Genomic DNA, 23,455 nt, shown 5'->3' with positions numbered 1-23,455 from the left:
CTTTTCCTGCTCATTCGTTTGACAAATATTTATTAAGCTCCTACTCTCCCTTCAGACCGGCACTTCCCTCATTTCCAATGTAGGTTTTTAAGACGAAATCCAGCTTACTTTTTCAGGCAATTTTCAATTTGGCCTTTTCCCGAGTGTTTCATTACGACTCTTTCTAAATCAAGATACCACATGATGAAATTTGGGAAGTATTTCCTTGCCAGGAAGTAAAAAAATAAAACTGTGAGGCAGTGCATGTTTCCAAAGCTTTATTGGAACCTGATGGTGATGTAGAATGCGGATTTGGGGTGTCACCACAGATGTTCCTCCTCCAGGCAGCATGCGCTCCACTTCTGCAGCCTGCAGAGAGACTCCAGGAGGTCTTCGGAAAGATAGCGGGGTTCAGAGACAGACCTGCAGGTGCAGGTGGCGTGCGGGCATGTGAATTGGAGCTCTGACCGTCTGAGCCCTTGATCAGGCACACAGGGCAGGTGTGGTGTTTCCAACTACTTGACCATGACATTGATAGCCACCTGCCTCGGAATCCTTGGAAAATCTTGGAGGACGGTATTCTGAGGGCTTCCCAAAGGGATTCAATCAAAGGATTAAACATCTCTGGGGGGAAATCATCCGTACCTGCTGATTTCTTGGAAGGTCAATGTTGAAAACTATCGGCTTTCACTGCTCTCTGTTGCACTTGAGCTTTTCTGCTCATTCAGACAATATTAAAACCCCACTGCGTGTAAACCCCGTTCTAAGGCTGAACAGATCATACCCAACAGCATCAGACAGGCCCTACGAACAGGTGATTACATGACATTCAAGGAGTCACAAAAAACGACTCTCACTTCAGCAACCTTACCAGACTTCCATCAAAATGTGTGTGTGTGATAGGCAACGCAGGGACAAAGTAGACTCCCTCCAGGAGGTGACACTGTATCTAAGACCTCGTGGACCTGAGCAGCCTAGAGTTCAAGGAGGAATATTTCAAGTCCTGAAAACAGCACTGTGCATGGTTTGGGAGCTGGAAAGAGTGGAATAAATGAAACAGAAAAAGGTCATTTGGGCTGGAAGGAAGTATGGGATGGAAGATGATGGAGGGAGGAGGAGGGGTCAGCCATATGCGGCCTGAACTTCATGCGGAGCAGGATTTTCTGTGTGTGTGGTGTGGTCACAGCTCACTTTGGGTGGATAACGGGCAGGAGGAATGCAAGTGGAGAAAGTAGAGAAGAGGGCTCAGAAGTTGTTTCAGTTCTCCCTGAAGGAGACCATGAGAGTTGAGTGACAACGGGGAAGGTGGAGCCACTTGAGCAGATAGTGGGCTCCGGAGGGTTGGCCATGAGGGCAGGGGCAAAGCAAGGTGCCAGAGCTGACCTTTGGCACGGTGGGGCTTTTGTCTGAGCGAGGGAACCCTGGAAGAGGAGCGGGTACAGAGAGATGTGAACAGTATAGTGACGGATGATGCTGCAGGTGCAGGGTCTTCTAAACCTGCAGGTGGAGGCATCGCGGAGGCAAGAATGACTCGGAAACCAACAGTGGCGAACCTCTGAGCTTATCTCCACGTGCCTGCTGGCTGCAGAGAGCACACCAGAGGGATGTGAAGGCTCAGGACTGAGCCTGGGAGAGGGCCCTATCTAACTGTTGGACAGAGGGATGGTGAATTACAACCTTTTGGCCTGGGAAGTAGGCGGGAAGGGGACTTAAAGAAAGAGTACTTGGAGGGGTGGTGGCCTTGGGGAGATGCTCTCATCTCTCCCGGGGCTCTCACCTCCTTCAGCTCCTTGGGAGCTCTCCAACAGTCCTGTGTCTAGGAAAGTCGATCTTGCCTGTTTGACCAAAAGAGTGAAAAGCCCTTTGAAGGGAGCAGGCGATGCAGCCTCAGGTCACCCAGCCAGCAGAAGGCACAGGTGGGACAACCTCATCCAGCCCCAATCCTTGTGTTTTCCCAAAATTTCCAGACAAGACAGACAGGCTTTTCCTGGAAAATCTACTGCAAAGCACTTCTTGTTGTTGATAAACACCAGAGAGGGGCAGAACCTAGCACGAGGGGGATTCCCAGGCTCAGGGAGTTCTAACCTTGCTAGGCAAAAGGTAGGCTGAGTCCGAGAAACATCTGGTCTTCTCTCTGGAGAGGCAGTGCAGTGTAGAGTAGTGGTGTTGAGAGAATGGGCTTGAGGTCTGGCTAACCCCCCCATTCTCCCACTCCTTGACTCACTCATTCACTCAACTACCATCTGTGAGTGACTCCTCTGTGCTAAGAACACTCTTCTGATTGAGTGGCCTTTGACGGTCCCCTTAGGTCTCCAAGCTTGTAGTGTTGGGACGGTGATCCTGACTCCAAGTACATGGAGTTCTAAGGATGATGGGACCTCAGACAGGTGAAGGACCTGGTGCATAGTAGGTACTTGTTATAGGCTAAGTCCCCTTGCCTGCCCTTTCATTTCCTTGTCATGCCTTTGTTCTGCAGCTCCCATGAGGGAGAGAGGCCAATATCTGATAGCAACACCAACCACCTGGTCCAGAGGACACGTGTGTTCCCACATGCACATGCGTGCACACGTCCCCGTACACCCTGCTGCCTCTGTTCACGACTCCTAGGGTCAGCACCGATGTTGAGTTTGCAATCCATTGGATTCTGCACATCCAGGCCCAGAGGCATCCCGAGCATCCGTCTGGAAGGCTGGGAATGGAACTTGTGGCTCTGTGCAAGGTCGCAGGGTCCCAGCACTCTGCTGTGTGTTCCAGGATCCCCCACACTTGTGTGAGGCTGTATCCTCGGTGGCTCTGGGAGCTAGGTCCTGAGAGGTTCAGGGAGTCAGATCTTGGAGACGGGGAGCAGCATCCCCGCCTCCTCAGGCCGGGTCTTAGACAACCTCCGAGGGCGGTGTCCTCACCGCTTCATGGGGCGGTGTCCTTAGTGGCCCCTCAGATGGTGGCTCTCCCGGCTGCTCCTCTGCGGGGCCTCCCGTGTGTCTCTGAAGAAAGCTCAGCCCCCACAGGCTCTTGCAGCAGCTCAGGAGGTCGCTGGAGCACACGGGGCGAGACAGCGCTGGCTTCCTGAGGAGACAGGAACACAGGTCAGGGCTTTGGCGGCCATGAGCAAGGTCCTTCTGTGAAGCCCAGCCCCAGAGAGGGGAGGGTGGTGGTGGTGGTGGGATGCACCCCAGGGGTCCTCTCTTCGCTAACCACTGCAGCCCAGTGCCCAACAGAAATGTCTTCTCTCAACCAGAAAGAAGGAACATTGCAGAAACTTTGTTTCAAACCCCGACTCTGCCTCTAATACGCTGTGTGTCTTGGGTCAAGTGACTTAGCTTCTCTGAATCTCACATGGAGGTCTCAGAGTAGCCATCCTTATCATTTTAATAAATTATTATTGGAAAGTTATATTTACAGAGAAAAGGAAAGACTAGGGAGGGGGGAAGAGAGAAAGAGAGAGAGATATTTCATCCTCTGGTTCACTCTCCAAACAGCTTGGAGCTGAGTTGATCCAAAATCAGGAGCCCAAAAGTTTCCTTTGGGCTTCCCATGTGGATGCAAGGGCCCAGGAACTTAGGCCAGCCTCTGTTGCTTTCTCAGACCGTAAAGAGGAGGCTGGCTTGGAAGTGGAGTAGTCGGGACACAAACTGGTATCCATATGGGATGCTGGTCCCGCAGGTGGAGGATTGGCCTGCATGATGTCAGCTTCACCTTTCCCACTCTTGAAAGAATGGAAACTCCACTTAGAAGCGTGCCACACCATAGGCCAGCCCACACAAAGCGTGTGAGTTCTGAGCACATGGAGTTAGAAATTGTTCTGTACCCAAACACACTCATCTTGCAATTCCATGTTGCCATAAATGTGTTTTGAAGTCCCTTCATGGCACACACATAGGCTGGCTCATAGCAGGAGCCCCATTCGTGGTTGCCTTTTCTGAATCTTACAGAAATGACTCCTGATCACCCTCTATAATAATACAGAGTTATTTTGCCTGGCATTGAAATCAGTGGTGAGCAGGTAGGCCTCTGGGGATCAAGTTAGTGCACCCTGTCCTGCGCAGAGAGGAAGAGAGAGGGGGTGGGGGGCTTCCGCCAGAGTCCGTCAGACTGCAGCTGTGGTCTGCTGGCTGACTTCGTTAGGCTCCATGAGCAAGGACACCCCATGTCCTTCCGTGCGTGGACACGTTCCAGCACAGCCAGTGTTGGCAGCCTGGGTGCAACCCCAGCTCTCCCCACGAGTCTGGCCACCTTCCACCCTCAGACACTCCACTTTCACCGGGACATCAAGGTCACACCTGTGGCGGTTCAGGGCTGCCCCTTTCTATGTTATCAGCGTTCTTATTAACCAAGCACACAGGTGCCTGCCCTTGGAGTTAACATTCTTGAAGCAATTCTTGGCTCTTAGAAAGCAATTGCTACTGAAATGAACAAGCTCTCTGTCTGTAGGCTAGAAAATGATCACGTTTTCTCTTGAAAAAAAAAAATGCTAGGGACTCTTCTGGACATAAACGTTCATCAAAGAACAGCAGAAAACAGAGGTGAACAAAAAGAAGACAAACATCTCGGTCTCTGTATTCAGACACATCTTTGGTCACATGCAGAATTCTGGTGTTGGCAATCGTTCTGAATCCACAAACAATACATTATATTGTTCTCCGTTGTGTCCAAGTTTTGCACAAATGGAAGCGTGCGTTAGCACTTTTTTATAGTAGACTTTTTGTCATTTTTTTTTAGCATATCTTTAAGATTAAACTGGGTTGCGGGTGCACCTCTGATTGATTTTCACTGCTGTTAAATGTTTCAATGTATGAATATGTTTCAGTTTATTTATCCATCCACCTACTGATACATCTCTGGTTGTTTCAAAGTTTGACCCTCACACAAGAACACCTCTGGACCTGCCCCCCAGCGCCCACGTGTCAGGATTCCTTCAGAGGAGCCACCTGAAGTTGAAGTTCTGGGACATGACTGTAGGGGCTGTCCATGTGTTTTCCAAGGTGCTGACCCCACACCGTTCCCTAGCAGGTCCCGAGGTGCACGGCTCCACCTCCTCACCAGAGTCTGGTCTTAGAGTCTGAAGATGCTGGTGGGCACGCAGTGGGATCTTGTGCTCTTTACGCCGGAGGTTGGAGTCCTCTGTGTTCTCATGACCTATTCTCATCTTCTGTGAAAAGCCCATTCAGGTCTTCCATCCATTGCCTTCTCTTTCCTTCCCTCCTTCTCTCCTTTCTGTCTCTGTTCCTTCTTCCCTCCTACTATATCTCTTTTATTTTTAATTTGCTTGAGGGGCAGAGGGACAGGGAGAAGCAGAGAGAGAGAGAGAATGCTCCCATCTGCTGTTTCATTCCCCAGATGCCCACAATGGCAGTGGCTGCGTTAGGCTGAAGATGCAGTCAGAATGTAATCCAGGGGTTCCAGGTGGGAGGCGAGGGCCCAACTACTAAAGCCATCACCAGCTGCCTCCCAGGGCTTGCAGTGGCAGGAACCGAACTCAGGAAAGGAGCCAGCTCTAGAAGCCAGGCACTGGGATATGGAAGCAGGGGTCTTACCCTCAATGGCTGCCTCTCTCTTCCTCTCTCTTCCTCTCTCTCTCTCTCTCTTTTCTTGTCTTCTTGTCACCTTTCTGAATACCTTCAATTCCTTTCCCTCTCTCTTCCTCTCCCCATTTCTTATTGGTGCACAGAGATCTTCACATCTGTCTGAATACTAACCAGCTGACTTGCGTGGCAAGCCCCTTCCCAATCTGTGGCTTGTCTCTTCACATTTCAGGGTTTCTTTTGAAAAACAGACTTCCTTAATTTTAAGTCTCTTATCTCTTTTTTCCTCTGTGTTTGGCTTCTTAGTTCTTGTTTAAGAAATCCTTGCCTATCCCAACGTTGTAAGAGTATACTCTATTTTTTTTCCCCTAAAAGTTAAAGTTCTGTCTTTTACGTTTAGCGCATTGGTGGAACTAACTTTTGTGTTTCGTGTAGGATCCGGTGTTATTTTATTCTTTCTTCCCCAGTTTCAATATCTAAAGGCCATCCACCGATAGCCTCCACTGAGCTACAGTGTTAAGTGGATGCTGCATTCTTTTGCATTGCTCTGCTTGTCCTTGCAGCATCAACACAAGGACTTAATCACTTTGTCTTATTTTTCTCCCTGTATAAATTTGTTGGCTAGGTCTGCGCCAGTTCTAAACCGTACAAATTTTTAGAATCAGCCTGTCAATTTCCATGAAAACATGGTTTGGAATGTTAATGGGAATAGTCCCAAATGTACAGATTAATCTGGCAAGGACAAATGCTTCACAACATCCTTCCCACCCGGAATGTACAAGTTGTTTGAATTAATGAGGGCACGACAAGGTTACTGGAATAAGATAAATCCCCCAAATTCCATTTCACTGCTCAAGTCCAACTTTCTGTCCATGCATGCACAATGCTTAACCAGAAAAAGTCTATGCAAGCAATAGCAACACCCACCAGGCCCCTAGGTAGCACTCTGACACAATACTTTCATATGCCTGCTTGCCTGACTGCTGTTAGAAATGGTCCTTTACAATAATTGACTCTTGTGCCGCTCAGCCTTTTGTCACTCACTCTAACAACAGTACAGCAAACTTTACAGGGAGGAAAGGCTTCTTGAGTCCAAGAGGTTTGGCCACTGATGCAGATGGCGATGGCAGTGTGGTCAATGAAAGAATTATGTGGCCAACCAGGAAGGCTGGGTCTCCTTGGGAACTCCCTTCCAGGGGCAAGCCCCCAAAGACCTAGGGATCTTCCACTATGCTCACCCAAGCACCAGAACTGGATTTAGTTCAACGTTAACTGATGGAGTTTAGCTGTCTACATGTGTTGGGCAGCCAAATCAAATTCAAACCATAGCAACTACCTACATTGACTCTACGTCAGCCAAGGCTACTCATCTTACTGTGTTTGTAGGAACTTTTTGATATTTGTATAGATAATGATGATCAGCCATGAATAACAGTAACTTTGCTTTCCCATTCTTACTTTTCTTAATTAATTTTTCTTGGCTTGCTGTGTTAATCTCCAGTGAAATGTTGCATTAGCAGTGCGCAGGTCAGCTTTGTGCCTGTCTTAGAAGAAAAAATTCATTAGTATTTCTCCAGATCAGAGAGTTTGTTGTCTATTCCTTAAGATACTCAGAAATTTTATTTGTGTTTCAAATCATGAACAAAGGCTAAAACTTGTCCAAATTTTTCTGCTTCCATTGCTACGCTTGTTCTTTAATTTACTACCATGAGTTTTATTGATGTAATTTAGCTAACGTCAGAATTTTTCAAACAGCTTTTGCTTTTGTTTCCTTTCTTTTTATGAAAACCTTGTCTTTTTTTTCATTAACTTCTGTCTTTGTTCTGGCTCTTTCCTCTTTTAAAACTAGTGTTGGCTTGTTTTTTTGTTTGTTTTTTTTTTTTTTATAAAGACTTAATTCTTTATTTGGAAGTCAGAGTTACAGGAAGAGAGGGGGGAAACAGAGAGATCTTCCAACATTGGTTCATTACCCAGATGGCTACAAAGGCCCGGCTGTGCCAGGCCACAGTCAGGAGCCGGGAGTTTCTTCTTGGCCCCCACGGGTGTTGCAGGTGTCTAAACATCCGGGTCGTTTGCCGGTGCCTTTCCCAAATCATCAGCGGGAAGCTGAATCGGAAGCGGAGCAGCTGGGACATAAACTGGTGCCCGTCTGGGATGCCATCATCGCAGCCTGTGGCGTTATCCACTAGGCCACGATGCTGACTCCTTCATTGCCCTCTTTAAGTTCCTAAGCTGAAGGTGTTTAGATCATTAAATTTTAGATTTACATCACAACATGAAAGAATTTAGGGGTAAATATTTTCCTTTGAATAGTTTTAGCAGCAGTGTATAATTGTGATGTATCATAGTTTCATTACATTTTTTTTACTTTAAAATATTTCCTAATATGCATAATTATGTTTTCTTCATCCCAAGAGCTCCTACGTGAGGGTTTTTGATTGTAATTATTTAATTTAACTTTGCTGTGGTGGTAAGATTGTTCTCTTACATATATCGACTCTGGCTTCCTTGTTTCTCACTTAACCAAGTCTCACAATACCCCAGGGATGTTTAAATGGAGTGTGTGTTGACAGCTGCAGTATAAAAGCAGTGTCCGATTTGTTCATTTAAGTTAAGCTTTCAATTTGCTTTTTTTCCCCCTAAATAATATCTGTCCTTATTGATTTTTTAAAATACGTATTTTTCATTTTTATTGGAAAGACAGATTTATAGAGAGAAGGAGATACAGAGAGAAAGATCTTCTGACCGCTGGCTGACTCCCAAGGTGGCTATAGTGGCTGGAGCTGAGCTGATCCAAAGCCAGAAGCCAGGAGCTTCTTCCGGGTCTCCTAAGCGGGTTCAGGGTCCCAAGGCTTTGGGACATTCTCAGTTGCTTTCACAGAAGCAAGGAGCTGGAAGGGAAGTGGAACAGCCGGGACGTGAACTGGTACCCATATGGGATCCTGGTGTATGCAAGGCGAGGATTTAGCCACTAGGCTATCTCACTGTTCCCGTCCTTACTGATTTTTAAAATACACTTGATATTTACATATTTCTTAGTAAAATAATTACTGGTTAATTTCTTTTCTTGGTTGTGCCGATTTCACATTTTTTAGGTTAGGTGCATATACAAGCTTAGAATACAAGCTTTATATCTTTTATACAAATGTTGTGACCATCTTTACTTTCAATAACACATTTTGCTAAAATTTACTTTGATATTACTATAATTACTCATATTTCTTTTGATTAGTATTTGATTAGCATGAGTATACTTTTTAAAAATTGGGGAAAAGTAGAGTAAAAACAAATACATTTTGATGAAAAAATTTTGAAATCCATGAATAAAGATGCCCTCAAAAAAGTTATGATAACATGGCTTATGAAAAAAAGAGCTGCATGAATTTCAAAACTTTTTTTCCACTAAAGTAAAACTATCTTAGAATTCTGCTATGAACCTTATATTTATATATTTTTCCTCATGTACTTTCAACATTTTTATTTTCGTATATTTTAAACCTTTCTCTGGTAAAACAAATAAACAAACAAAAAACAAACCAAACCAAAACAAAAAGCCAAGAACAAAAACCCCACTTATTTAGATTTGATTCAATTCTGGCATTTTTCATTTTTCTAATTGGCTGTCTTATTTCATTGCATTCACTGTAATTACTGATATATTTTCTTTCTTTCTTCCGTCTGTTTTCATCGCAGATTTAAAAATTTCCTTCTCTTTTTTTCTTGCTTTGTAGCTTTAAAGTCTCTTTCTTTCTCCCCATCATAGTTTTAAAAAAGTAATTATTAGAGGGCCCAGCATGATGGCTCAGTGGCTAAATCCCCCTGTTCCAGCACTGGGATCCCACATAGGCACCCCTGCTTACATGTCCCGGCTGCTCCACTTCCCATCCAGCTCCCTGCTTGTGGCCTGGGAGAGCAGTGGAGGACGACCCAGGTCCTTGGGACCTTGCACCTGCGTAGGAGACCCGGAGAAAGTTCCTGGCTCCTGGCTTTGGATCAGCTCAGTTCCAGCCATTGTGGCCACCTGGGGTGTGGGCCAGCAGACAGAAGCTTTTGCTCTCTCTCTCTTTCACTCTGTAAATGTGCCTTTCCAATAAAAATAAATACATATATTTTCAAAAATGTAAATGTTGGAGGCACTACCACATACACGTTTAACCGTATGCAGTCTCCCGGCGTGGTTACTTAGTGTCCTACCCATGGCACAGGTTGGCTAGGATGAGTAGCCGAGCCAAGCTTCTTACATGGTGTAACCAAGTGCTCTACATGTAGAGAAGCTAGCAAGTTGATTTTCAAGGCCCCCAAGGCCTTGTTTGGCTGGAGTTGTAATGCTTGACGCTCGAAGATGCCAATGGAGCTCTAGGGAAAAACACAACACAGAGCCAGAGAAGAGACAGCGCTGGTCGTTTGCACCTGCCCGTCAAGCCCTCTTCTAGTAACAGCATTATGATTCTTCCTTGGGGATGCAGCCTTCGCCCCTTCAAGCATGTCAGTGAAGCTCTGGCTCCAGGTTTGGGTTTAGGACAGCTACTTCCAGAGATACACACATGACCCAATCTAGCCAACGAATCTGAGGCTTGAAACTACTTATTGCGATGGTAGGAGACTTCTCCATTGCGTGTGCAAAGACAGTAATATAGAAGCTTGGATCTGCTGGGGCTAGACTCTGACAGAATGCAATCCACACAGGCAACAATGAATTTGGAAGCTGGAGTAAGACAGATTCCTAATGATGTCTGAGTGTTTGGATCTAGCCAGACTTGAAACTCGTCTCAGGGTTTCAGTTCTGCCAATCACCTGTTCTCACCAACTCGCCCCTCTTTTAAGTCGATTTCTTCTATTTCATAGTGTCCAGCTGAGTAATACTCCCAAAGACAGATATTTTTAGGTCTGGAGATTGTATCTTCACTCTCACAATGCTATAATATATTCAACGGCCACAGATCCTCTAAAGACATCAGGTCACGCCAGGGCCCTTTCCAACACCTGTCCCCAGACCTCCCGCCACTGTTGAAATACATACGTTCAGGCACAAGCTGTCCCTGCCACCCTCACATTGCTTGTATTTCTGCCTAGGTACGCTTAGTCTCATGGCTTCACGCTCCTGTCTTTGCTTCTTTGCTGATCACTTTTGATTCTGTTTAATGGTTATTCAGATATCACCCCCTCTGAATAGCTAGTCTGGGTGTATCCCAAGGTCACAGATTCCCTCCTGGTTCCTGCAAATCCTCTGTCAAGGCACTTGATTCACTGGGTTGTGTGTCAGGGAACTTGTCTGTGTCCTGGACTAGGAAGGCTGCCCAGAGGCAGGTGGTGAATTGCCTCTCTTCTACCCCAATTGCCCAAGTTTACAATAGGTGTTCCTGGGTGTGAACCGGGCAATCAAAGTCCCAATAAATATCTCAGGGGTGGGAAACCTTTTTACTTCATTTTTTTTTTTTTTTGTCAAGGACTGTTTAGATCTCTATAAACATTGTTTATGGGCCCTATGAAACTGTGAGCTTAAATGCAGGGCCATATCTAACAATTCTGCAGAACTTGAACAGCCCACAGGTGGATACTCCACAAGCCTGATTCTATATATTCATTTTTTCTGCCTTCTGTTTTCTCAAATTCACCAGTGGTCAGAGCACCAGACTTCCTGGTTTCCCTGACATCTGGGCCCATGTTCCTTTCACATCCATCTATAAGCCCCCGTGGCCAGCCAACTCTGAAGAGACTGGGAGGGACATTGGCCATTTCAGCCCCACCTGAAGAGTAATGGAAAATGTGTATGAGGTGTGTGGGGGGAAGTTGTGCATAGATGTTAAACTTTTACATTTTCACATCCCCAAATAAAGTTATTTCTTAATTTCATTTTCCATGGACATTTTGAGACACTCTTGTCTATCTGATGTTTTTCACATTCTTATCTCTCACAGATGAGGGAGTGTAAGGACCTGAGGAACTTGGCCCGAAATTCACAGCAGAGGAGTGACAACAGGAAAGTGGCCAAGTTCAAGTGGGAACTGCGGAATCTAAGGCAGATGGGCAAATGGAAGCTTGGAGAGACCTGTGACCTGCCCATGGTCATTGAGCCGTGAGCGGCAGAGCTCGGGGTCAGCTCAGGCCAGCTCCTTGCATCACCATGCTGGCCAGCTGGGTTGGGACTTGGTCAGCTTTGTCTGGGTGACCTGGGCCTAGGACAGGTGACAGGGTCTTCCATCTCTCGTGGTTCTCCTTCAGGTCAGAGCCTTCCCCTCTGCCATCCTTGAAGGCCAGTGGCCCCTGCTCCCTGGGTCCCTGCTCTGTGCAAGTTAACATCCTCACAGCACTGCCAGGGTCCTGCTGCTGAAACAGCTTTGAGAAAATGAAGACTTTGGCTGTGGCTGGCAGCAGAGGGGGGTCTCACAGCCATTTCAGAGTAGAACAGAAATTGTAACAGTCTTTCCCTTGGGTCAACCACTTTGTTTCCAGAAATTGAATTTCTGGGGAAGTAATCTAAAAGGAACAAAATGGTCTCTAAATGAACATGTCCATCATGGTCTTCCTTTTCTGCTCTATTCTCTCCTCTCCTCTCCTCTCCTCTCCTCTCCTCTCCTCTCCTCTCCTCTCCTCTGTTCGTTCTTTCTTTTCTTTCTTTTCTTTCTTTCTTTCTTTCTTTCTTTCTTTCTTTCTTTCTTTCTTTCTTTCTTTCTTTCTTTCTTTCTTTCTTCTCTCTGTCTCTTTTTAAAAGGAGATTTACTTATTACTATTGGAAAAGCAGGTTTAGAGAGAGAATGAGAGACGCAGAGAAAGCTCTTGTATCCTCTGGTTCACTCCCCAAGTGGCTGCAATGGCCGGCACTGAGCCAATCCAAAGCTAGGTGCCAGGAACTTCCTCCGGGCTTCCCATACAGATCAAGGTCCCAAGGCTTTGGGCCATGCTCTACTGCTTTCCCAGGCCACAAGCAGGGAGCTGGATGGGAAGTGGAGCTTCCAGGACATGAACCAGCGGTGCCCATGCGGATGTTGTGGTGTAAGAGGTTAGGCTGCTGCCTGCAACAGCAGCATCCCGTATGAGCACTGGTTGGAGTCTTAGATGCTCCGCTTCCTATCCAGCTCCCTGCCAACGTGCAAGATGGCACAAGTCCTTGGGCTCCAACCACCCATGTGGACAATCTGGACAGAGTTCCTGACTTTGATCTGACCCACCTCTGGCCGTCATTGCCATTTGGGGAGTGAATGGGCTGGCGGAGGTTCTCTGTAACAATGCCTTCCAAATAAATAAACAAATAAATCATCCAAAAAGAGCCCGGGGAGGGGGTGTAGTTCCCAATTTCCTACTACCTAGGGAGGAGGTGGCACCAGGGTAGAGTAGCGGGAAGCTGGACTGGAGTGGGCTCTGCCTGCATCCCTGCTGTGGGGATTAAACCCTGATTTGGAGTGCAGCGGCACCATCAGAGGCATGTAGGGTCTGAAAGGGCCTTGCCTCCCTTCTCCCACCTGGAAACCCCACATGGAGCTGCCTGGAAGGCAGGGATGTCTCCAGCGGAGGTGAGGTGGCCAGGTGGAGGTCTCAGGTTACCCAGGATGGATAGCCCTTAGACACTGTGGACCTGGTGCCAGACCACTGCACTTAATGAGCCATGCACAGGTTTTTCATCTCCTGGTACCTATGAGAGTTGTACCTGCACTGTAGTTTGTGCCACAGCATTTTGCCCGAGGTCAATCAATGTGCATACCTTAATTAAATCCCACCTTGCAGGAGGCTGAGGCAATGACACAGAGAGCTAAGCTTCCACCTGCGGTGCAAGCATTCCATATGGTCACAAAATTGAGTACTGGCTGTTCTGCCTCTGATCCAGCTCCCTTCTGATGTCCCAGGAAAGCAGCAGAAGATGGCACAAATTCTTGGGCCCCTGTACCTAAGTGGGAGACCCAGAAGAAGCTCCTGGCTTCTGATTTTGGATCAGCTAAACTGTGGCCATTGTGAGCGGTTGAGGCGTGAACTAGTGGATGGAAGATCTCTCTCTCTCTCTTTCTCTCTCTCTATGACTCTGCTTTCCAAACACAAATTTTAAAAATTCCTACTTGCTAAAAGCTACTCACTTGTAATTTGAGTCATTGGAAAAATGTCAGCTGTGGGCTTGCTCAGTGTGGGTGGCCACACACCCTCTGTTTGGAAAAATACAATGTCTGTGCCCAGCTGTTGATGTGTAATGCAACAATATACAGCGGTATCCCCTGCGGTAGAGGAGAGGCCTAAAATCTGCTAGGGCCTATAGCAAGCTGCAATGCAGAGCCAAGCCAGGGAGTGCCTGTGGCAAACCCCGTGGCTAGTTCCCACCTGGCCTGGGAGAGCCCAGGAGGAGGCCAGCGGTGTTTTATGGGCCTAGACATTTGGTGCCTGGACGTATTCTCAGCTTGCAGAGCAGACCTGGCCAGCTTCCTGGAGTGGGGCAGGGATGGAGGAGCTGTGATGCACAATAGCTTTTAGCATCATTGGCCAGTTTGGGGCAGTTGGGATAATCTCTCTATCTGCAGTTAGAAAGAGAGCAACACTTGTACCCTAATCCAGCCTTGGGGAAGGTGGGGACCCTGCAATACCTAGCAGGTGCTACACACACCCCCTGCTGACCCCTGCCATGGCCACAGGTGAATGGTGGGAGTCTGATGAATGCTAGTGTTGTTCCAAAACAAACAACCCTGAAACAGACTGTTTCGGGGTGGCACCAGTTGCCAGTATCCTGAGCTGTGTTTTACAAATGAGGACATTGGGACTCAGAAAGGGACATGGCCTCCTCAAGGTCATGTACCCTGCCCTCAGAAGAAGCCTGAGGAAAGCCCATATCTCCTGTCACTCCAGCCCAGGCAAGGAGGGTTCTCTTGCTGGCCCGGGATCTTGCACCTGATCCCAAATTATGACAGGGATACACTCTCCCCGACACTGAGGATTTCACTGGGATGAGAAGTTTTTTTTTTTTCTCATGGTGGCCCTTGCCAGAAGATTTCAAGTTGATGCAGGTGGTGAGTTGGCATGATGTCTTTGCCATGTTAGTCATTTATGTTTGTGTTATGAGGCTCAGGGCCAAGCCCCCTCTTAAGTCATTCTTAGCACAGCTTGGGCACCAGGGCACAGAGCCCACCCTGGACTCCACAGCTGCTGCCTTCTAAATGGAGTAACAGTAACCCAAACTGCTTCTTCCGGGTACTGACTCAGTGCTGGGCATTTGCGTACATCAGTGCTATGCATGATCACACTGTCCCCACTTCACAGATGAGCAAGGGGAGGCTCAGAAAGGACACGCCATAAGGTCACAGAGCCAGGGGCTGCAATTAGCACCCACTGCTAGTTAGCACCCCTACACCACGTTGGCAAAAGACAGTCTGTTGGACTCATTGCTGCAATAATAAAGTTGTAGGGGAGTCCTAGTGGAAGAACATCTGGGGACCGGTGACAATGATATGGAACTCCATCTACAGTGCTCTTCAAGAAAACTGTATCACAACAGGCATCCTCATTAGTTGATGCACTGTCCACAGTACTGAATGGATCATACAGGCAAAAACAAAAATCTCACACCAACCCCTGCCTTACAACAGCCACAGTGTCTCCGCTGTGCAGCCCCTGATGGATGGCACAGATTTTTCTCTGTGCAAGGTGACAAGGGAAAGGGGCCAGCAGGCATGAACCTCGGCGCTCCCTCTGCCAAGCCGTGTGCCCAGCAGATGAGTCCCTGGAAGGGAGGGCTTGATGTTTGTGTGTTCACCTAGCGCAGTGCCCCATTCCCTTAGACCACAAAGATGCAAGCCCTAGGAGTCTTGGAGGTCTGTTGCTTTTCACCTGCCCTGCCTTAGGGCCTTCAGACCTGCATTAGAAGGACCTGGGAGTTTCCTGGTGGAGAAAGGGCACAGGTTGGGGGTTGCAGGTGCAAGCCAGGGCTTCCGAGGTGCAGTCCCCAGACCCATAAATGAGAAATGCTCTACCTTTCGAGCGACTGGGGGGCCACGATTTATTCTCCTCGACTTTCGAGGCCGTGAAGGGCTTCCCTTCTCTCTTCCTGTTCTCCTTCCCCTGCCTTCCTCTGGGGTGGGAAGGGACTCACTCCCCAAACACTCTGAGGAGACAGAAGAGGAGAAAGATTAACTCCCTGGACGGAGCCTGCCACGTGACCCACCCCACAACTGTGCAGAGCGCAGGGGACTCTGAACCCACCTGGGCCACAGGTGGGGTCGGGCCACCTGGGCAGTGCACATCTGAGGTCCTCCTCTCGAGGTTATGCCAGCCACGAGTGGCTGAGAGTGAGAGAAGCGAGGCCTCAGAGGGAAGGCAGGGAAGGTGAGGCGGGACTGAAGGCAGGAGACAAAACCACTAGAAAGAACAGAAGTGAGGAAAGAAAGCAGAAACAGAAGATGGCAAAGGTGGTGCTTTGAAAACATTATGCTGCGTGCAGGAAGCCGGGTACAACAGAGCACGGGCCCTGTGGAATGCCCAGGGTAGACTCACTACACAATCAGGAAGTAAGCCAGTGATGGGACAGGCAGGGATTGGGCAGGTGGCAGCTACAGGGTATAGGGAATGTGGTTTCTCTGTGGGGGGTGAAAATATTCTGCAATGGATTGGTGTGATGGTTGCACAATTCTGTGTATACCAGGAGCTTGACTATACAGAACACACATACACGCTGACCCATACTAGGGGACTTCAAAATGTTCTTGGAAAAAATAGATGTAAAACAGCCATTTATTTTAGGGCCAAACACAGTTGCACTGTGGATTAAGTCTCTGCTTGGGATACCTGCATCCCATACAGAATGCCTGCTTCAAGTTCTAGCTTTCCTGCTTCTGATCCAGCTCCCTGCGGATGCTCCTGGGAATCTAGTGGACAGAAACCTCCTCTGCATAGATTGCATAGACTTTTTCCCCCCACCTAAATAAATTGATCTTTTAATTCTGTCTTCCATGATGTGTTTGAAGTCCCCTCGTGTACTTTAAGTGAGCGCAGTACATAGTATGTGATGTTGTGTCTCAATCAAACTTATAGGAGAGACAGAGAATTGGATGGTGGAGAATAAGCCAGCACATATGCCAGGTCCCCACTTCATGCCAGGAGTCATACATGAGCCTGTGTTCTTGTCTTGGCTCTGCCAAATGAGCTTGGAAGCATTGCTGCGTTGCAGGCGATGGGACAGAGTGGCCAGTAAAGCACAGGGGTTGTGATTCCTGCAGGACTGCCTAATCCATCCACCCACTATGGGTAGTGAGGAGGGACAGCCCGGGTGGCCTCAGAGGTGGGGGGAAGGCCAGGACCCCAGTGCTCAGGGTTCCCCCCATCCTTTGGGGTTGGGGAATTCTCATCAGAACAGTTGAGAGGCCAAGCGGTGTAAGCCAGCACCTTTGGGCTTTTGTAGGGTTAAGCTGGCTTAGGCCTGCGGGGGAGACTTCTCTTCTAGTCATGTACTTCTTTTACTCCAACAGATGTCCCCGCCTCAATTTCCCAGACAGAACTGGGGGCAGAAGTCAGGGAAAGCTTCCTCCTCTCTGTCGTGTCCCCAAGCCAGGACATGCTGTGGGGCCATAGCAGGTGTGGGCAGCTCTGGATGCCGACTGCTTTTCTGTACTATTGGCCTACACAGAGTGGTTGCACCCTCCTGGGCTGGGGGACACGGTGGGCTGTTCTCACCCTCAGTGCTGTGAGCCACAGGTGGCACCGAGTGTTGGTGGGAGAGCCGCCCCGAAAAGGCTCAAGGCTGGAAGGGAACCGCGAGTCTTGGGCTCTTACTAGGTACCTGGAATTCTGTTCCTAGAATCTGGGTTTCCTGATCTCTTGTAGTCAGATTGTATCCTTGGGACTTTCAGGGACTTGGTACAAGCATGAACTCGCTCATTCATGCAGCAATACTTCTGAGCCTGCTCTATGCCAGACACAGGGCCCAGACCCAAGAGTGCACCCCACAGACAAGAAGCAGGTGTGTCAGAAGGGAAGTGAGGAGTGTGGAACAGGGGGAGGCCACTGGAGGTGGACCTGTCGAGGCCATGTCCTTGTCACTCAAGAACATCACTATATATGCCACAAGTGACCTTGGAGGGGTGATCAAACTAAGGGACCTGAGATGGAGAGATTATCCCAGACTGTCCAGGGACCTAAGGAGGACACACGTGTCCTGTTCAGAGGGCCAGAGGGCATTCAGCTCCAGAAGAGGAGGTAGGAGTGAGTGAGGAGGGGCCTGGGAGTGTGGGTGCAGGACACACATACACACAGACATACACAGAGACACAAACACACACACACAAAGACACACAAACACACACAGAAACACAGAAATGCAGACACACAGGTATACACACAGACACACACTTGCAGACATACACATATACACATGTGCAAACACATACTCAGACAGGCACACTCTGTCTGTACAGACACACACACACACACACACACATGCACACACAGCACTTGCCAGTGTGGGCTAAATCAGTTCCCTTTAGAATCTTGGCTCAGGCAGATACCCCAAGCTGGGCTGCGATAAGGGCTTGGGGTCAGCAGCAGCCACTCTTGTCCCGAGACAGAGAGCAGGAAGGACATGCTATCAGCCAGCAAGGAGCCAGCCTTATCAAGGGACACATGTGTCTCTGACCCCTGTGGCAGCCTCTGGAACATGGTTGGGGCTGGGAAGGGTGTTGAGGGCTGGGAATTAACCTCTGGCTGTTCTTGACCTGCTGGCCTGCTCCCAACACTGCTGTGAGGTCCTTTGGCTGGTTCTCCACGGACCAGGGGAGGGGCGGAGGCGGCAAACCCTGGCTGGGGATGCACAGGGGCTGCATGTTCCCAATCTGCCTCTGTGGTGGCTGTATGTGACCCAAGGGGGCACCGCCCCCAGGGGGTTCGGGAAGCCAAGACGGATGTCAGACGTGTGGTGTCCCTGGCACCAGGGGACAGTCCATCTTTGGTGACTCTGGTTCTTTTGGGAACTTTAGCTGTGTCACTTAGGGTTTCCTGAGCCTCAGCTGCGACTATGAAGCATGGATTAAGTAATCCCTTAGACACAGTGCTATGTTAAGATTGAAATGAGGTCCTAAGCTCAAGAGCCCAGTCCTACCATGGACGCACGGGTCATTCCCTTTGTGCTAAAAAAAAAAAAAAGCTTAGCCCAGAGGTCTGCCCTATGAGCTGCCCCTTCTGGAGTGGGATGCACCAGTTCCCTTCGGATGCCAGGCATGCTGGATGTCCATCCTCGGCACTGGCTGCCTTGGACCATTGCCAATTTGCTCTTTCACAGGATACCGAGCAGTCATAGTGCCAAGCACAGGCATCTATGTCGAAGGCTGGGCATGGACTCCGTGTCCCTGGACACTCGGTGCACCTGATTTGAGGGCTGGGGGCAGGAGGTCTCACACTATGAGTGGTGACCAGAAATGATGCCGAAGCCTCATCACATGCTCCATAAATGTGGGCTACGTTGCTAAGTGCTGGTTGAGTGAGTTTTCTTAAAGATTAGTGTTAAAAGGCTGCTTGTTGATTTTGGTCAAACAGGGGAGCACAGAATGAAGTGATATGCAGGACTAAATTGCAGAGGATCATGGCTTTCTATCTGTAGTCTTGGAGTTTCTTTCCCTCTTGCTTTGTGAACCCCACTGGCTTTGCACTGAGGGATGTGGTCAGATGGGCATATTCTCTTTCTGAACAGGATGTGGAAGGCTCTAGATGTGCCTGGAGAAGGGACACCTCTGAGGTGGCTTGCAGGACGATTTTGAAGTGGGGCGTATGGCAGTTGGGAGGACACTGCCGTTAATGTTTTCCTTAGTATGGACATGCAATGCTTGAGAGGGGACTTCTATTCTGTTGGTGGATCATAGCATCTCCTTAAGGCCTGTAGCACCTGCTCACATTGCTCAGCTCCTGTGAGCTTCAGGCCACTTGGAGAGGTAAGTAGGAAGGGCTGGCTGCATGAAGATGCCCCACTCTGAACTCCCAGAGGGGGCAGAGACTTGCCTAGAGCTTGATGTCAAGGTCGTCCCATTGACTTTGCATAACTCCTCACCACAGACACCACCCCAGATGTTGTTTCTGCATCCCTGGCATTCAGCATGGGTCCTGGCACAGAAGTGGGTATCTGAGGAATGGTTGCAAATGAGCAAAAGAAACAAAGGAATGAGTGTGTGGATGGACGGACGGACAGATGGATGGATGGATGGATGGATGGATAGATGGATGGATGGATGGTTCAATTCCACAAATCGGCATTCTGAAGGAAAAGAGGGGCAGTCGCATTGTCTACGGGAAGAGAAGGGAAGGCAGCATTTATTGAGCAACTGCTGGTTGCCAGGCGTTCTTTGAGCATTTTGGCATTCATTGCCCTTGCCAACTAGAGCCCAGCCCAGTAGCTGCCTCTGCATCTGGCGGGCATTTCCAGGGACTCTCAGGTCTCGAGTGTGCTTTCTGTCATCACCCTGCACTGGCTCTGTTGCCTGTGACGTCATCCAGACCTCATTCTGACTCTGTCGGCTGGGACATCTCTTGGAAGTGGAGTCCTCCTTGCATCTCTTTCATGATCATCATCATCGAATAATCTCCTAATTTGCCTTTCCTTCTCTTTGCCCCTCTCCTGGAAGCACACAACACAGTCCCCTAACTGATATCCCTATTTGCAGACTGCCAACCACCCTGCTCGCCGATGCTGGCCCACGTCTTAGGGGCCACCAGAGCTTTCTTGTCAAAGCACAGGTATGCCACAGCTGCCCCTGCTTTTGCAACAGGCCTGTCCCTGCTAGCCAAGCATTGGGACCCACCTTTTCTACCCCATCATCCTCTTTCCCCTCTAACTGGAGCACTCCCACAAGTGGGAGCGGATGCCTAAGAGCAGGTGTTCAACAAATGCTGCCTCGAGCTCTGGTTTCACATTTAACCCCACCACAGCCCAAGTGGGTGACAGCACCAGTTCACGGCACTTTGAGTGCCATCCAGGACCCCCACGTGGCAGCCTTGTGCCTAGGACTCTTGGAGGGATAATGTAGCAACAATGTAGAACAAAGGATTTATCAGTTCTGGGAGTGAGAAATGCCAGCATTGTGGCCCTGGGATTTCATTGCTCCAAACAGAGGAAGACTGAGATCTGCCTTGGGGATGGCAGACATTGGGTGCATTAAATGAGACAGTGTTTGCCATGTGCTCACTAGAGTTCCCGGCACAAAAGCCAGCAGCTGCCTTCACCATGGTCAGCCTTAGTGTGACGGTTCCCCCCTCCCAGGGACCCCATCCTCTACATAGTCACAAGAACTATACCTGTCTGTGACTCCCTGGGGTGCTGTGGCTTCTGTCCCACTCCACACCTGGAGTTTCAGGGGCGTCTCTTCCTGCTGCCTGGGCTCGCGACTCTGGCTCCTGGATAGCGTGTTGTTCAACCTCAGGCAAGTCTCCTGGGAGTTGCGTCCTGCCATCCTGCAGCAGAAGAGCTGCTGGTAGGCGGTGCGGAAGTCTCTGTTGAGGGCAGCGTACAGGATGGGGTTCAAGGCTGAGTTGGCATAGCCCAGCCACAGCACAACGGCCTCCACCACCTCGTTGATGGCCTCATCCCCTTTCAGCCCACGGTAGACAAAGGCAGTGAAGTAGGGGAACCAGCAGATAATGAAGGCCCCCATCACGGCGGCCAGCGTCACCGTGGCTTTGTGCTCCCTGATGGTGGCTGCTTGCCAGGTGCTGATGTGGTTGATCCTCCTGGCCTGTTCCCGGGCGATCTTGAAGATGCGGTAGTAGGTGACACACATGATCAGCAGGGGCAGGTAGAAGGTGACCAACCCGTCCACCAAGCCGTAGACCTCATTGACCTGGAATTTGCACTTGGGCGTGGTGTGATTGCCCTGGATGGTCCCGCTCCTGTTATTCCAGCCCAAGTGGATAGACAGGAAGGACAGGGTGATGGAGATGACCCAAATTAAGATCAGCGAGATGGTAACCCGGACGGGGGTGACCAGCACAGGATAGCGCAGCGGGTCCATGACGGCGCAGTAACGGTCGATGCTGATCATGAATAGGTTCAGGATGGAGGCCGTGCAGAGCATCACGTCCAGGCTGATGTAGATATTGCAGAAGACCTTGCCGAAGCTCCACTTGCAGGACAGCTGGTGTATGGCCGAGAAGGGGAGCACCAGGAGGCCAAGGAGCAGGTCGGTGATGGCTAGAGACACGATGAAGCAGTTGGTCAGGCTGCGGAGCCGACGGTTGAGGCCCACGGCCAGGCAGACCACCACGTTGCCAGCGGCAGTGATGAGAATGAGGACCGAGAGGACCAGACTGAGGGTGACCTTGAATGCGGTTGATTCCAGGCAAGAGGAGGAGGCTGTGTTACTGGCTGTGCCATTGGGCTCCATCCTGGGACCCTCCAGTTCCTTCCTTCAGCTTCCCAGAGCATCAACCGTACCAAGCACTGGGCTTCTGGGTCCTGGCAGAGCCCAAACAGGTGTACAAATTTTGATGGGCCTTTGATCCCTGACTCAGTATCTCCTCTAAATTGTTAGACGTGGATCTCAACAGAGATGAGGGGAAGGCAAATTTTTGGAAGCCGAGTGTTTAGCTCAAACTGCAGTCCTGAGATGGTCCCCTGTTGAGTCAGCTTCTTCCTGCATGTGGGATAGGTTTCTACCCTCCAGGTTTTGCATAGAGACAGAGGCACCAGGGCACGCGTCTGGAGGTGGCTTTGGTTTTATGCAGGAAGGGTCAGGTGAACTTGTGGCCATGTCCTCCTTCATCGCTAGCATCTGGATTTTGTGTTCTCTCTTGGGTCGGGGGAGTGTCCAGAGAGCAGGAGCTAAAAAGCCAAAGGTTGAGTATTGAGCACTTTGAGACCAGACCGAGAGCATGACCCCATTCACAGCGGGTCCTTCTAATTTTTCACTTCTCACCCAGAAACTGACGAGTAGAGGCTGCTCTGGTACCAATCCTTAGGAGAGAGCGAAGCCATTAGGATACACAACAGGGGATGGGAAGAGAAGCGGGTGCCCGAGGCAGGAAGCATGTTAATCTACTGGACAAAGAATCATCTAGTACATATGATCTATCTACTCCAGGAGAACTGGGGTTACCGCTGTGTGCTCATGGCTGGCCCCACGGGTTGGCATCAGTTGAACAAACAATACAATTAAGAAGTGAATAAGCACCTGCAACAAATTTACTCCCACAAAGTACTGAGAGCAGCTTGGGTCTCGCTGTTGTTTCAACCGCCTTCGTTTTAGTCTAAAGTAGGGGGCTGGCACATGTTGGCAGACAAGGGCCAGGTGGTGGGCATAGTCTGCTGTGCAGCCAGCATGGCCTTTGCTGCCAAGAGCCGCCAAGAGATGGCACGTTAGATGAATGCGTGTAGCAGCATCCCGATCACACCATAACGGAGTCTTCATGTGCTGCAAAACTCTTCTTTCGGTTTTCTCCAGTGATTTAAAAATATTAAGTTCAGGAGTGGTGGGGCTGGCCTCCTGGCACTATAAATTGAAGTTTTTATTTGTGACTTTGTCCGAGTCCTGGCTGCTCCACTTCCAATCCAGATACCTGCTAATGCAACTGGGAGGTCAGCAGCAGGCGGAATAAGTGCTGAAGCCGCTACCACCCACGTGGGAGACCTAGATGGAGGGTCTGGAACCTGGGTTTGTCCTGCCCAGCTCCTGCCATTGCATCATCTGGGGAGTGAATCGCAGGTGGAAGATCTCAATATTTCTGTGACTCTTTCTGTAAGGCAATCAATTTTTAAAAAATGAGGAGGGGACAGTTAGCCTATACTAATAACGTGTGTCCTGCATCGGGATTCTTGGGTTCAACTCCCAGCTCTGGCTCTGACTTCAGCTTCCTTTCAATGCAGATCCTAGAAGGCAGTGGGGCTTGCTCCAGGGACCGGGACTGCTGCCCCTCATGGCGAGGTCTCAATTCAGTTCCAGGCTTCAGGCTTCAGGAACCACCTGGCCTGGTCCCAGCCCTGTGTGGGCATGGGCAAATAAAATCAGAGACTG

General features: G+C 49.3%; 1 protein-coding gene across 1 annotated transcript; it reads right to left on the bottom strand.

Annotated features, from left to right (window-relative positions):
* Window positions 1-1,195: 1,195 nt before the first annotated feature.
* On the bottom strand, window positions 1,196-21,829 carry HRH2 (histamine receptor H2). Its single transcript, XM_040972477.1, has 2 exons — window positions 20,745-21,829; window positions 1,196-3,045 (listed from the first exon to the last, which is right to left on the bottom strand). The coding sequence occupies exons 1-2, from the start codon at window positions 21,827-21,829 to the stop codon at window positions 2,853-2,855; spliced, it is 1,278 nt and encodes a 425-aa protein (XP_040828411.1). The 3' UTR covers window positions 1,196-2,852.
* Between the last annotated feature and the right edge of the window lie 1,626 nt (window positions 21,830-23,455).

Source organism: Ochotona curzoniae, unplaced genomic scaffold, assembly GCF_017591425.1.
Source record: "Ochotona curzoniae isolate NIBS_2020 unplaced genomic scaffold, NIBS_Ocur_1.0 contig_1, whole genome shotgun sequence".
Taxonomy (NCBI): domain Eukaryota; kingdom Metazoa; phylum Chordata; class Mammalia; order Lagomorpha; family Ochotonidae; genus Ochotona; species Ochotona curzoniae.
This window is presented reverse-complemented; position numbering and strand designations above follow the sequence as displayed.

Bases quoted from the DNA above. Each gene is read 5' to 3' on its own strand.
- HRH2 (XM_040972477.1), bottom strand. From the start codon at position 21,829: ATGGAGCCCAATGGCACAGCCAGTAACACAGCCTCCTCCTCTTGCCTG. The intron at 3,046-20,744 runs GTATAGTTCTTG...CTGTCTCCTCAG, and splicing joins CCCCAGGGAGTCACAGACAG to GAAGCCAGCGCTGTCTCGCC.